Source organism: Mustela erminea, chromosome 19 (assembly GCF_009829155.1).
Source record: "Mustela erminea isolate mMusErm1 chromosome 19, mMusErm1.Pri, whole genome shotgun sequence".
Taxonomy (NCBI): Eukaryota; Metazoa; Chordata; class Mammalia; order Carnivora; family Mustelidae; genus Mustela; species Mustela erminea.
In genome coordinates this window covers 44,529,412-44,544,518 of record NC_045632.1, presented here as the reverse complement: position 1 = coordinate 44,544,518, position 15,107 = coordinate 44,529,412, and the positions used below count along the sequence as shown (strand labels likewise).

The 15,107-nt window shown below is 37.4% G+C and overlaps 1 protein-coding gene across 6 annotated transcripts in view; it reads right to left on the bottom strand.

Moving 5' to 3' along the window:
- NFAT5 (nuclear factor of activated T cells 5) overlaps positions 1 to 15,107 on the bottom strand; it is a 114,544-nt gene that overhangs the window by 12,384 nt on the left and 87,053 nt on the right. For all 6 annotated transcript variants that reach the window (XM_032326476.1, XM_032326477.1, XM_032326480.1 and 3 more), the window contains 3 exons: positions 12,378 to 12,510; positions 6,441 to 6,524; positions 202 to 350 (listed from right to left, as the gene is read on the bottom strand). In XM_032326476.1, coding sequence (XP_032182367.1) covers positions 202 to 350; positions 6,441 to 6,524; positions 12,378 to 12,510 — 366 coding nt within the window. The remainder of the gene's footprint in view (positions 1 to 201; positions 351 to 6,440; positions 6,525 to 12,377; positions 12,511 to 15,107) is intronic.

The following is a 15,107-nucleotide window of genomic DNA, read 5'->3' as shown; positions in this document are numbered from 1 at the left end:
GGTATATTGCAAGTCACTTTGCAGGCTATTTTAATAGCATGTTAAATCACTCTGAAAAGCAAAACTCATTACCTGCATCTAAATAGAAACACATGTGAAATAAACAGGAAAAGTAAAAAGCACAAACATGGAGAGAAGAAATCAAACTAGCAATTTTTATAACTGAGATGAAGATGTGGAGTACTAAACAATGTAACTCACCTTAAAAATAGGGGAAGATCTTTTTTCTGCTGTTACTTCCATTGGAGTAACATCTTCACTCTTAATCATACTGCTTGATATGAGTGGAGTGATCAGAGCATTAGGAAGAATATTTACCTTATCTAAATTACAACCAGTAGTTTTCATTGCTGTACACAAACACACACAAAAAGAAAGAAAAGTTTAAAATCACTAACATCATCATTTCATCATTTCATTCTATGATATGCTGATGCTTTGTCATGATTTAAATGTCTACTTTTTTTTTTTTAAAGATTTTTTCTTTATTTATCTGACAGAGATCACAAGTAGGCAGAGAGGCAGGCAGAGAGAGAGGAGGAAGCAGGCTCCCCGCAGAGCAGAGAGCCCAATGTGGGGCTCGATCCCAGGACCCTGGGATCACGACCTGAGCCGAAGGCAGAGGCTCAACCCACTGAGCCACCCAGGTGCCCCTAAATGTCTACTTTTTGATGCTATGCTGGCAGCATGAGATATAAAACTGGTATATCAAAATGTGTCCTCCCTTTTTTAAAGCAGTAGGGGCTTGATGACTTCTGATAGGAGCCTGAATGAGACTGGGTTAAGTATCAACAAACTTACATAGTTCAATTATCAAGCTATATTCCTTAGGGTCCTTTCAAAGTACCATGAATTATATTAATCAACATTTCCACAATATATTAGAGGATACAGCTTAGAAATACCCAAGGTAAAGCTACTCAGCTACAACTCTCCTCTTAGCATACGGTTGCCTGGCCACATAAAGTCAAAAACATTTTAAGAGCTATAGGATTGTCTGAACATTTCTCTCCTCTACAGAACTCATGTGTGTCATTAGAATATGCCACCAAGTAACCAGATAGACTTTGCTTTTCTAGCTTAATGTCTTAGAAAACTTGTATATGCTAAGTTGACATAAGTACATTTCTCTTTCATTTTTATTTTTTAAAAATATTTTATTAATTTATTAGAGAGAGAGAGAGAGAGCACACACGAAAGAGAGAGAACGAGAGAGTGAACATCAGCAGGGGAAGGGGGAAGGGCAGTAGTGAGGGAAAAGCAGGCTTCCCGCTGAGCAGGGAGCCCAAGCCCCAGCCTGACACTGGGCTCAATCCCAAGACCCTGGGATCACAACCTGAGCCAAAGGCAGAAGATTAACCTACTGAGCCACCCAGGTATCCCAGCACATTTCCCTTTTAGACAGGACTTAAATTATTTTTTCATTTCAGAAATTTAAAAACTATTTTAGGTTTATCAATTAAATTTCCAAAGCAAAACCAGCAAGTATTTTCTACTTTCTTCTACTCCAGTTTGCAGAAATAGTTACAGATTTACACTAAGGACAGGTAATCCATAGCAGATAAGGTAGGTTCTACCATTTCATTATATTTATTTTTTGTCCTTGATTCCTTTTCTTTGACTTCTTTTTTTGCCTAAGATCTGTGCGACTAGCACTTAGTGCAGCCTACTAGTATCACTAATGATAGTCTTCTGAACAGAACACCTAGCCAAATTCTGACCTAAGAGTTTACCACTACTTTGAAACACTATAGAGAAAAACACAAATTCCCCAGAAGGCATAGCTGTTAAACTTCTTAATTTAATACTGAGAAGAAATACTGGCTCTAAAGAGGACTTTATTTATTTATTTTTAAAAAGATTTTATTTTATTTATTTGCCAGAGAGAGATAGATAACAAGCAGTCAGAGCAGCAGGCAGAAAGAGAGGGAAGCAGGCTCCCTGCTGAGCAGAGAACCTGATGCAGGGCTCCATCCCAGGACCCTGAGACCATGACCCGAGCTGAAGGCAATGGCTTTAACCCACTGAGCCACCCAGGCACCCCCAAAGAGTACTTTAAAATGGCACATGGTGTATGAACAGGATAGCTATCTTTGTAATAACTTGATTTTAAAATATTTGAATTCTGGTCTTCAATTTGTCTTACAGCTAACTGGCTAAAAACAACTCCTGTGGGAACTGATTATCTTCAGGGAGAGGGAAGTGCTCACTTAACTTCTGATATTCTATACTTTATTACTTTGAAAAATGGATCATTTACTCAGGAGTTTTCAGACCTATTTTCACCTAGATTCAAAGCAACTCCAATCTAATTTTGACTGAGAAAAAATTTCAGATCATGTACAAGGCAGGTATTTAAAAGTATTTTAGAGAGGCACCTGGGTGGCTCAGTGGCCTCTGCCTTTGGCTCGAGTCCTGATCTCAGGGTCCTGGGATCGAGCCCCGCCATCAGGCTTTTTGCTAGCAGGGCATCTGCTTCCCCTGCTCTCTTTGCCTGCCTCTCTGCTTACTTGTGATCTCTCTCTCTCTGTGTGTGTGTCAAATAAATAAAATCTTTAAGAAAAAAAAAAAGTTGTTTTTTTTGTGGTGTGATACAAGACAGACTGATCTGTTGGTTCTGGTTTATGCAAAACCTGTATTGGGCCCTCTTTGGTTTTACTGTTAGTACATCAGTCCCACGGCTACTTGGCAGTTGTGGGGCATGCAGTGGGTCGACCGTATCAAGTTCTGCTACTGCTACTACACATGTGGGTGAGGGATGAGTCAGCCCTCAGATTTTGCTACTGGATCAGCTGCTGTCACTAGGTATAAGTCATGCCACCAAGACTCTGCCAGTCTTTGCTTTTCCTAGTTTTCAACAGCAGGCTATTCATGCTTATTTATTGATTTATTCTTCTTCTCTGTGCCTGTTGCCAGTTCTGGGCCGCAGACTTCTCTGGTGCCCAATTCAGAAAAAAGGTAGATTAAAGAAAACCCAGGAAACTCACTTGGTGTCAATCTTCAAGTTCTATGGTCCCTAGCCAGTCCACTTTCTTCTCTCTATATTTCAAAGTGCTTTTATTATTGCTCAATTATTTCCCAGGTAATTTGGTAGATTTAGACGGGAGGGACAGGGAAAAATAAATCTATACTATTATGTCCCAGAACCCACAACTATATCTTTAATGGATGTGTAAACAATATTAAATGGCTTGAGAGAGTTCATCCTATCTTTCCTTCCTACATTCTCATTATATATTTATGATCCTTTACAAAGTATCAGGCACCGTTTCAGGTTCCAGTGATGATTAAGATGGATAAAGTACTACTGCCTGGAAATTACATTTTAGTGAAGGAGGGGAAAAAACCCCAAACATGTGAAGTCTGTGTATTATGTAAGGGCTAGGGAAGAACTTTTAAGCAAATTCAGAAAATCTACAAGGTAAATAAGATAGACATATTTAATCATCCAAATAGCAAACTGGGGCGCCTGGGTGGCTCAGTGGGTTAAGCTGCTGCCTTCGGCTCAGGTCATGATCTCAGGGTCCTGGGATTGAGTCCCGTATCGGGCTCTCTGCTCAGCAGGCAGCCTGCTTCCTCCTCTCTCTCTCTCTCTCTGCCTGCCTCTCTGCCTACTTGTGATCTCTGTCTGTCAAATAAATAATAAAAATCTTAAAAAAAAAAAAAAAACAAATAGCAAACTGAATTTGTGAAGAATAATGGTACTGATAGTTTATGCCAAACAACTTTTATTTTTATTTATTTACTTATTTTTCAAGATTTTATTTATTTATTTGAGAGAGAGAGAGAGAGCATGAAAAGGGAGAGGTCAGAGAGAGAAGCAGACTCCCCATGGAGCTGGGAGCCTGATGTGGGACTCAATCCCAGGGCTCCAGGATCATGACCTGAGCTGAAGGCAGTTGCTTAACCAACTGAGCCACCCAGGCACCGCCAAACAACTTTCAAATAGTGTTCACTTCCATTCATGCCAAATAATCTTTGAAACTTAGAACAGTCTTTACTATAAGTTAAATGACAAGTGAAAAATTTAAACCAATGTGGGACGCCTGGGTGGCTCATTTGGATGGACGACTGCCTTCGGCTCAGGTCATGATCCTGGATTCCCAGGATCGAGTCCCGCATCGGGCTCCCAGCTCCATGGGAAGTCTGCTTCTCTCTCTGACCTTCTCCTCGCTCATGCTCTCTCTCACTGTCTCTCTCTCAAATAAATAAATAAAATATTAAAAAAAAAATTTAAACCAATATTTAGTACTCAATTTAATTTTTTTAATTTAATTTTTTATCTTCAAAAAATTAATCATGATTTTAATTGATAAAACTGTCAAATAAGGTTTGAATTGTGAAAAATAACGTGTGTGTTTCTTTCTCTTTAACTTAAAAAAAAATTTTTTTTTTTACTTGTGTGTTTATCCATTTTTTTAGCCTTTTAAGATTTTGACCAAATGACTAAATCATTTATTACTGAAAATTAAACAGGACATTTAAAACCTTCCAACCAGGGCACCTGGGTGGCTCAGTTGGTTGAGCTACTGCCTTCAGCACAGGTCATGATCCTGGAGTCCTGGGATCGAGTCCTGCATTGGGCTCCCCGCTCTGTGGGGAGTTTGCTTCTCCTGCTGACCTCTCTCCTCTCGTGCTCTCTCTCATTCTCTCTTTCTCTCTCAAATAAAAATATAAAATCTTTAAAATAAATAAATAAAAACCCCTTCCAACCTTCAACTCATTATCTTGTATAAGAAATTTCACATTGGATTAGATTAGTGACCCTTCAGTCTGATACTCTATGTAAGTACCATCAAAAATTTTTGGAGGGGCGCCTGGGTGGCTCAGTGTGTTAAAGCCTCTGCCTTCAGCTCTGGTCATGGTCCCAGGGTCCTGGGATCGAGCCCCACATTGGGCTCTCTGCTCAGCGAGGAGCCTGCTTCCTCCTCTCTCTCTGCCTCTCTGTCTACTTGTAATCTCTGTCAAATAAATAAACAAAATCTTTGAAAAAAAATTTTTTTTGGAGAAAAAAAAATTGGAGAAAAGCAGGGATGATGAAGTTGGTAAAAAAAAAAAAAAAAAAAGACCACAAATATCCTTAACTTTCTTTAATGATTCATTAATTATAGATTTATTCATCTAATAAACATGGCTTAAATTATTTTTGCTTAGATGTGTTACCTTATGCACAAGAGCTCAACCTATCCATTTTTAACACTAGGTAAGTCACCTTGGGCAAATTATTTAACCTCTCTGGAACTTTGGTTTCTTCATCTGTGAAATGAGAATAATAAATTACCTACCTCATAGAATTTGGAAGATTAAATGAGACAGTTCCAGTAAAGAGTACGGCATATTGCCTAGCACTTTAAAATACATTCGATAAATGCAAGCTATGGTTATCCATTATACAGATTTGTAAATTTTCCTGTAGTTGAATCAGATACATTTTGCAGTTTACTTACTACTGCATAATTCCTCACCAATCTACTCTGGAAGTGTTCATGGTCAGAAATTAAAATGATAAGCTATACTGAACATGGTATATATACAAATGCTGAATTTTACTACTGACAATATAAAAAGATCCATTGTATTTGATTAAGTATTTTTAATTTTAAAATTTAATTTGATTTAACCCATGAATTTCATGGCAGTAAAAGATAAATAATGCCTAGAATTGTAATAAATCAACGGCCAATATGTAATTGACATCTTCATATGTAATGGCAAAAAAGCATCACCGGTGAGTATCTAGTTGTGTTAGAAATCTCTTAAGAAAAAAATTTAATCCCTTCTGGCTCCTCTGCCACCTGAGGTATCATAGGCTGGGTACAGTGTGGTTTGCATGCTGGAAAAAAAAAGAAAAGAAAAGAGAGGACGAGAGAGAAAAAGAGAAGAAGGGAGAGAGGAAGGAAGGGATGGAGAAAGGGAAGAAGAAAGACAGACCTAATCTCTTTTACATTAAAACATCCTGAAGATATCTTCATTGTTTCTTGGGACTGGAAGGGAGTAAATAAAGATGTCAGAAGGAAGAATATTAACTAAAAAAAGTAAAGAAACTTTGCAAATACTGAATTCTTTCAAAACAGTTCAAATTTTGGTCTCTTCAATTTCAAAATTTCAATGTCAAGTACTAATTTTGGTAGCAAGAAGCTTTATAGACTCTATTTTACATAAATTATTTTATTTTATATTTTAACGTTTTTAACATTGGGGAATAAAAAACAAAACAAAAAAACCTCCTCTACTCCAACATATACTTTAAAACAGTTTGTTCATATGGTGAATAAAGGGGAAATACAAGTTGGGAAACAAGTTTCTGCATTCAGTAAAGTTAAACTAATATTTATTTTGTGATACAGAAGACACCCTAAGTGTTCCCAGTACACAAAAGAAAACATAATGGTAAGAGTTGCTAGACAAAATAGCATTTTTGGAAAGAAACGAGTTGGTACCTTTCATGGCCTCTTCAAAAGAGCAAGGTCTTGAAGGACTCGATATTTCTTTCTTCACATTTACATTCAAAGCACCAGCTGTTGCTAATAAAGCAAAACAAAACAAAAAGATTGATGTATTTATTTAAGCTTTTCTTAAAAAATATGTATCTTAAAAATCTTTAATTGAAATACTTCCCATAAAACATTATTATTTTTTTAACAGAAAATCTAAGCAGAAATGAGTCATTTTTTTAGTTTGTTTTGTTGTTTTTCAGATTTTATTTGTCAGATGGGGGTGGGGGGGGTTCACACAAGCTGGGGAGCAGCAGGCAGAGGGAAAAGCAGACTCCCCGCTGAGCAAAGAGCCCAATGTGGGGCTCAATCCCAGAATCCTGGAATCATGACCTGAGCCAAAGGTAGACACTTAACGACTGAGCCACCCAGGCACCCCCAAGAAACGAGTTCTTATAACCACCAATCTATGCCCTAAAATTCAGCAACCAAATGGGCAGTAGCACATGCTCACTTATGAAAACAAAAGCAACAGCAACTTAAAAAAAATTCTTCTTATAACAGTATTCATGTTGATATGTGATTAGTAGAATACTGTTATGAAACTTTTGTTTTTCTTTGTAGGCTACATGCCAGCATGGAGCCCAATGCTAGGCTTTAACTCATGACCCTGAGATCAAGACCTGAGCTGAGATCAAGAGTCGGATGCTTGTTTAATTGAATGAGCCACCCAGGCACCCCGAAACTGACACAAAACTTTTATGTATTAATTAACTTATTTATTTGACAGAGCAATCACAAGTAGGCAGAGAGGCAGGCAGAGAGAGAGAGAGGGGGAAGCAGGTTCCCCAATGAGCAGAGAGCCCAAAGCAGGGCTTGATCCCAGGACCCTGAGATCATGACCTGAGCCGAAGGCAGAGGCTTTAACCCACTGATCCACCCAGGTGCCCTGACACGAAACTTTCAAAAATTATCAAATATAGTGTAATACCAGATAACAAAAATTCACCATTCATCTACATAATTCACTTTAAAAAACTGATTGAGAAACATGTCAACTAACTGAACTAAATTTGAAAAAAGCTGATGAACATAGAGAATATGTAACATTACAATTATTCCTTTTGTGAAGCCTTGGAAAAAATAATCTTTGTATATTATTAATGGAGAATCGCTGGACTATTACATCTAGTCATATCAACTACAGCTATTATGGCAACTTAAAATTTAATGGGCCTAAGAATAGGGTTTAGTTCTGAAATGATAAAGTTAAATAAATTCCAAGTTTTTGCTTAAAATGCTTATACAGTAATTTTTAAAAAGTATTTTAATTTCTATTTTTCAATGTATTTATTTTATATTCCCTAACTTATTCAGAATGGGAAATGAGTCACCTTACTTTCAATTTCTTTTAAATTTTTACTTTTATTGACTTATTTTTAAGTAAACTGTATACCCAATGTGGGCCTTGAACTAATAACCCTGAGATCAAGTGTGGTATGTGCTATTGACTATACCAGCCAGGAGCCCCACCTTATTTTCTAATTTCTTATTTTCGACATGACAATGTGAAATGATATTTATAAAGAGACTATAAAGAGCTAATTAATTATGAATAAAAAGACAAAATGTGCACATCTAAGAATGAAGTTAAATAACTTATCTTAGTGTGCTACACAGGCGGTCCAACAAACGACATACAGAGAATTGAATGGAAAAGAAATCCACAGACAATTTTATTTATTATTATTTTTTTATTAAGGTTTTTTTTTTAATTTGACAGAGAGAGAGATCTCAAGAAGGTAGAGAGGCAGACAGAGAGGGGGAAGCAGGTGCTCCCTGTCGAATAGAGAGCCTAACGTGGGGCTTGATCCCAGAACCCTGAGATTATGACCTGATCTGAAGGCAGAGGCTTACTTAACCCTCTGAGCCACCCAGGCGCCCCCACAATTTTAAACCATAACATTAATTCTAGCAATTACAAATTTTATGTATGTATGTATGTATTTAGAGAAAGTGCATGTGTGAGCGGGGTGGGAGGGGCAGAGGGAGAGAGAGAATCTCAAGCAGGCTCCATGCCTAGTGTGGAGCCTGACTCCGGCTTGATCCCATGACCCTGAGATCATAAACAGAGATGAAATCAAGAGTTGGACAGTTAACCAACTGAGCCACCTAGGTGCCCCAACAATTACAGATTTTAAAACAGAAACTAATCTTTGAAAACACTTCAAATTTTCACTTTTAAAATCAAGTTTTAGTCAGTTGTTGGTCACAGCAACAACAACAAAAAGCATAAATTTTACATCCCTCATTTCTTTTTTTTTTTTAAATTTTTTAAAAAATTTTTTATAAACATATATTTTTGTCCCCAGGGGTACAGGTCTGTGAATCACCAGGTTTACACACTTCACAGCACTCAGCAAAGCACATACCCTCCCCAATGTCCATAATCCCACCCCCTTCTCCCAAACCCCCTCCCCCCAGCAACCCTCAGTTTGTTTTGTGAGATTAAGAGTCACTTATGGTTTGTCTCCCTCCCAATCCCATCTTGTTTCATTTATTCTTCTCCTACCCACTTAAGCCCCCATGTTGCATCACCACTTCCTCATATCAGGGAGATCATATGATAGTTGTCTTTCTCTGCTTGACTTATTTCGCTAAGCATGATACGCTCTAGTTCCATCCATGTTGTCGCAAATGGCAAGATTTCATTTCTTTTGATGGCTCCCTCATTTCTTATAGAAATCACCACTGCTGAGTCACTACAAAAAACAGCTAATGTGATTTGTGTGTCTTAACAGACGGAAGTAAAAGCTTTGGTGACTAGCAATGAAAGAAAGTTTTACGACCCTCTAAAGTATCTAAATGCTTGAGAACATGCACATGCAATGTGTTTTTTTGGAGTACTAGACTCAGAGGGCTTTAGAGAGGCTCATGTCTGACAGTGTGTGCAGAGCCAGTTTATGTTCACTTGAACCACTGCCCTAATCCTACTTTTAGACCACATACCAAGTACCCCATATCCCCAAATTTTCTGCATAACTATTTTAGCCTATGTGTATAGTCTTGGGCCTATAGAGTGAACAGAGCTTGGAAACACTGGTTGGTGCACAAAGGCACCCTAGGGATAGAATGAAGCTAAGAAAGGGAAAAGAAGAGGGCACCTGGGTGGCTCAGTCGGTTGGGAGACTGCCTTTGGCTCAGGTCATGATCCTGGAGTCCGAGTGTCAAGTGCCGGCCGTATCAGGCTCTGATTCTCCCTCTAACCGACCCTCCCTCCTCTCATTCTCTCACACTCAAAAAAACAAAATTAAAAAAAAAAAAAAAAAAAAAAAAAAGATGTGCGCCTGGGTGGCTTAGCTGGTTGGGCATCTGCCTTCGGCTCCAGTCATGATCCCAGGGTCCTGAGACAGAGTCCCACATCAGGCTCCTTGCTCAGAGGGGAGCCTGGCTCTCACTCTGTCCTCGGCTCCCCCTGCTTGTGCACTCTCTCTCTATCTGACAAATAAATAAAAATCTTTAACAAAAATTAAAAAAAAAAAAAGGGGGGTGGAAAGAAGACTGGCAGGCTGGGGAATCCTTTTTCTTCATGTTGCCATATTTGGCCTAGAACTCCCAAGCATTCTGATAATCCTAAATTCAAATCTTGCCTTCCAGGTTGATATGAAAGTATCTTAGTCAAATCATAACTTTTAAATATTGAGACAAATAGTATTATGGTTGCCATTTCTACACTGACTTGTGCATATTAGGGTAAGCCTAGTTTTTGCTGTTATAATTCTATACAACTGAATATTCAAATGTTTAACTATAGTCCCAGATGAATCACAACAGCAATTAGTTTATCATAATGAGATAGTGCAAATTTTCTATAACCACGTTTTCCCAAAATCATATTCTCTATCATGTATACCTGAAATGATTATGTTTTATAAAACACAAAAAAGTGAAATTATAGGAAGATTCTTTAATTAGCTATAACATAAAGGCAGAAACTGAAGCATAAGGTCTTATTACAAAGCTTGCATACTATGTATTTATTTAAGAGCTTCTGATACCAAATGTTATAGTGAATATAAAATATGAAAGGAAAAACTTAAAATGTGGCCAAAGATAGCCAATTAGTATATGTTGTAAAGCAGAAGACTTAAAAGTTGTTTAATCTGACAATTTTCAACGGGGGATTTCTAATCATCAGCATGTATTACTAATAAATGAGGATTCTTAGTGCTAATACTAAGTCCTGATGTTCTTCATAATTGATTAATAAAAACAAACAAATAGCCATAAAACCTCAGTATTCTCAGGACTGTAAAATCTTTAAGGCTATTCCTCGACCACACATATAAACTTCCCTCTTCCCTTCCACACAGATGATAGAGAAGCTCATTAGGAAAAATGTTTTTCTGTATCAATTATGCCAGCTTTCCCCCAACATGAATAAGCTCCTCATCACAAAATATATTAAATGCCACTATTTAAGTAATTAGCAGTTACTAAAATGCTTTAAATACCATTAGTTTAAAGCCAAACTTCCTTGGACTTTGGAAACCTTCCTAGAAAGAAAACAACCAAATATTTGATCTTTGAGTATCTACTCTTTCCTATTTTTACTGAAACTATTACTTCTAAACTTTGCCTTTTCCTGTCTGAAAATTTTACTGCTAATCTTTTGTTCTGAAACAAATATTAATTTCATTAATGCTATATACTGTGGCATACTTTTGTAGCAAAATAGTGAATAAGCAAATGCTGTGAAATTCAGACATGATTTTTTAAAAAGGGGAGAGGTGAGTGATAGAAAGTAATTAGTAAGACCAGATATAACTGTCCCAGCTACTGTTTCCATCGCTTTCTCTCGCCAGGACTCTTTTTCCCCTGCCACCTTTATTCACTTTGGACTTCTCTGACTCCTGAAACTATTTGGGAATAACATAAATGATAAGCTTACAAATATGGAAGAACTGCTAATTCTGAAGTGTGACCGAGACTGGAATGAACTGAACCAATGGTAAACATGGCAGAAACCAAGCCTAGGTCAATGGAACTTGTGAAGAGTTTCATTTTCCAAAATGTTCTCCCCACTTTTGCCAGGAAAAGGCTTTCCTTCTCTAGGCAACTAAATGAATGTAGGCAAAAAATTCTTGTGATACTTCTTACCCAGAGATCTTCTAAACTTATAAACGTTTCAATTGTTCTTATTGCTCTGGTTTCTAAATGCTTGAAATTATATTTAAAATACTCATCAACCAGCAGTCTCTTGATATTTTTGACTACCCAAATTAGAAATTATTACGTGCATGTAACTCTTTGTGATTTTCTCATTCATCAATCCAAGCTTATCTCTCACTTCTCCCAAAATACATCCTATAAGCCAGACACAGACTGAAGTATTGTTTCCCAATGTTGTCACTTTGAACTTTCCACATGTAAGAGCTACTTAATGAATGATAATTCTTAGTAAGAAGTAATCTACATGATATAATTTTGAAGATATAATTCTTTTTTTTTTTTTAAAGATTTTATTTATTTATTTGACAGAAATCACAAGTAGGCAGAGAGACAGGCAGAGAGAGAGAGAGAGAACAGGAAGCAGGCTCCCCGCTGAGCAGAGAGCCCGATGCGGGGCTCGATCCCAGAACTCTGGGACCATGACCTGAGCCGAAGGCAGAGGCTTTAACCTGCTGAGCCACCCAGGCGCCCCTGAAGATATAATTCTTTAAAGCGTTCCTAGTTTTTCTTTTTTACTATTAGAGCATAGGCAGAAAAAACACCTAAGAGTAAAAACATTATTTGGTGGCCATCTTCTTCAGAAATAATGCCCTTAGTATCAGTTCATCTCAGCACACAACTTTTTCTTTTTGGGTCGCTGGTACTCATATGCTTCCAAAGAACTAGAAATTAATTATTGATTTTAGTTCAGAATTTTTTATTTTGACATACCTGGGTCTGGAGTGTAAGTGAATGGCTGAACATCATGAGATCTTCCAGCATTGGTAACTACATATATTCCCACTGATACCGGCAAAGTTATATGTTGGTCATGATATGGGGGAACCTTCACAATAAGATGATTCTAAATTTAAAGGAAATACCAAGAGTTAAAAAAAAGCAGCAATATTTAAATTAAAATTTTGAAATAATTATAATTAAATACATTTCTTGTTAGCTGTAAAGTATAAAAACTCTGACTGGGAAAAAAAAATGCAACTTAAAGCTCAGGTTCACAAGCATCAGGACATTACCCTTAAAATTGCTTTTAATGTTTTACAATGGCTTACAAGGTGCTTCTCCTGTCAACTTTATCTTTTTTCCATTCCTCCCCAGGCTTGTTATACTCTGACCACACTGACCTTCTCAGTCCATTCTTTTAACACACTAAATTCTTTTTTTTTTTTTTTTAAACCCCACAGTCACTACAACTTGCTGGTTTCTCCCACTGAAATATTCTTTCACCTCTTCAAAGGCTAGTTCCTTACCCATTTTCAGGTCTTATTCAAAATCTTACCTCCACAGAGAGGCTTTCATTCTATTTAAAGTAGCACCCCTTCCCAATCTGGTCACATAATCTTGTTTATTTCTAAAATAGAATTTATCACCACTTGAAATTACTGTGATTATTTGTTTTTTGTCTCTCTCCAATCACAAGAATTTAAGCTCCATAAGAACCTAGGGTGTTTTGTTCTTTGTTCTATATCCACTATTAAGCACTTTACACCAAATGCACTCAAATGTTTGTTGAATAAAAGAATGAATAAATTTTGAGAAAAAAATATGTCCACCAAGCACAATGTCAGTTATCATATGTTTTGTAAAACGTTAATTGTGAGATGTACTTTGCAATGCAATTCACAACTGCTTCCTAACCACTTTAATTCTCATTTAAAGTCAAATAGATGGGGCCCTTGGGTGGCTCAGTGGGTTAAAGCCTCTGCCTTTGGCTCAGGTCATGATCCCAGGGTCCTGGGATCAAGCCCTGCATTGGGCTCTCTGCTCAGTGGGGAGTCCGCTTCCTCCTCTCTCTCTGCTTGCCTCTCTGCCTATTTGTGATCTCTCTCTCTGTCAAATAAATAAATTTTTAAAAAATCTAAAAAAAAAAGTCAAATAGAGTTTAGTGTACCCAAACTCTAGCAAATCAAAGTTATTTTTTGTTGGATTAGTGGCAGAAGAATCCTCATAACATTCATAAGTCCTTCATCAGCACTCATTCAAGGAGACTCCATCTTCTTGAAGGAGACCATGAACCATATATGAGTTTTGCTCTTCTTCCCTAGTGTATTACAGTAATGGGAAGGAATATTAAGGGGCAGTGATTATGTTTTCTTACAGATGATGTGATATGCAAGAGACCAATGTTGACAAATGAAAATGACAAGAGTTTGATGACATTTAAAAAAAAAAAGATTATTTATTTATTTGACAGAGAGAGAGAGAGAGAGAGATCACAAGTAGGCAGAAAGGCAGGTGGCAGCAGGCTCCCCGCTGAGCAGAGAGCCCGAGGTGGGGCTCGATTCCAGGACCCCGAGACCACGATTGGAGCCGAAGGCAGAAGCTCAACCCACTGAGCCACCCAGGCGCCCCGATGACATTTTCTGTTTAGCTAGACTAGAGTAGGTGGACTCCGTGGACAGATCAAATGACAAGTGGGGTCAAGGTCAAGGTTTCCATTTCTGTGGGCTTAATTTGTTTCTATGCCATCTTAAAACACTCTCTGAAATAATCACATTACAAATAAAGAAACAGCTTCTCATTTATGGCATTATGCGTCCTAAGCCCAATTAGCCATTTCCAAAAAAAAAAAAAAAAAAAAATCATTTTTAAGACAGGTGAGAAAACATATATATATGTGTGTATCCATAGATATTGAAGAACAAAAGTCTGAAAGTACATATTCAAATGCACCTGAGGTCATCAAAAAACGTATCTGCACTGATCCAACTTCTAATAAACAGTTGTAAAATCCCATGTACTCTTAGTGTTACTCTTTAGTTTAAACACTGTAACTATGTCACAAAGCAGTCTTACCAACAGTTAAAGAGATGGCTGAATGGATGGACTTGTGAGGTATCTTTCTAGTCTTAAAATTATTTGGCAAATTCTGTAATTGAAATTATTATTTTGAGTAAGATCTTGTTTCTTGGTAATCAGTAATGGAGTTAGTATCTAAAAGTCAGATGCATATTTCATTTAAAAACTTTTACTCCACTTGCTTTGGAGAGCATACTTAAACCTAATTTGAAACCTTTAAAAAAACAAATGAACCTATTTTGATACTATTCCTTTGTACTCCCTCAATCTGATTCTAGAAATCCTATAAGTGATTTGAATTAAAAACTAAATCATGAATAGTGATAAGTTGTTTTTAAATACTATTTTAAGAAATTAAGAGCAATTAACTATCATTAAGCTAGCAGCACTATACAAATAAAACATACAAAGGGTTGGGAGGCCCTTGGAGCAGGTTCAATGTTCTCTAGGGTAAAAACAGAAGCAATCCTGGGGCACCTGGATGGCTCAGTAGGTTAAGCCTCTGCCTTCAGCTCAGATCATGATCTCAGGGTCCTGGGATCAAGTTCTGCATCAGTCTCTCTGCACAGCGGGGAGCCTGCTTCCTCCCCCCCCCCATCCTTTGCCTGCCTCTCTGCCTACCTGTGATCTCTGTCTGTCAAATAA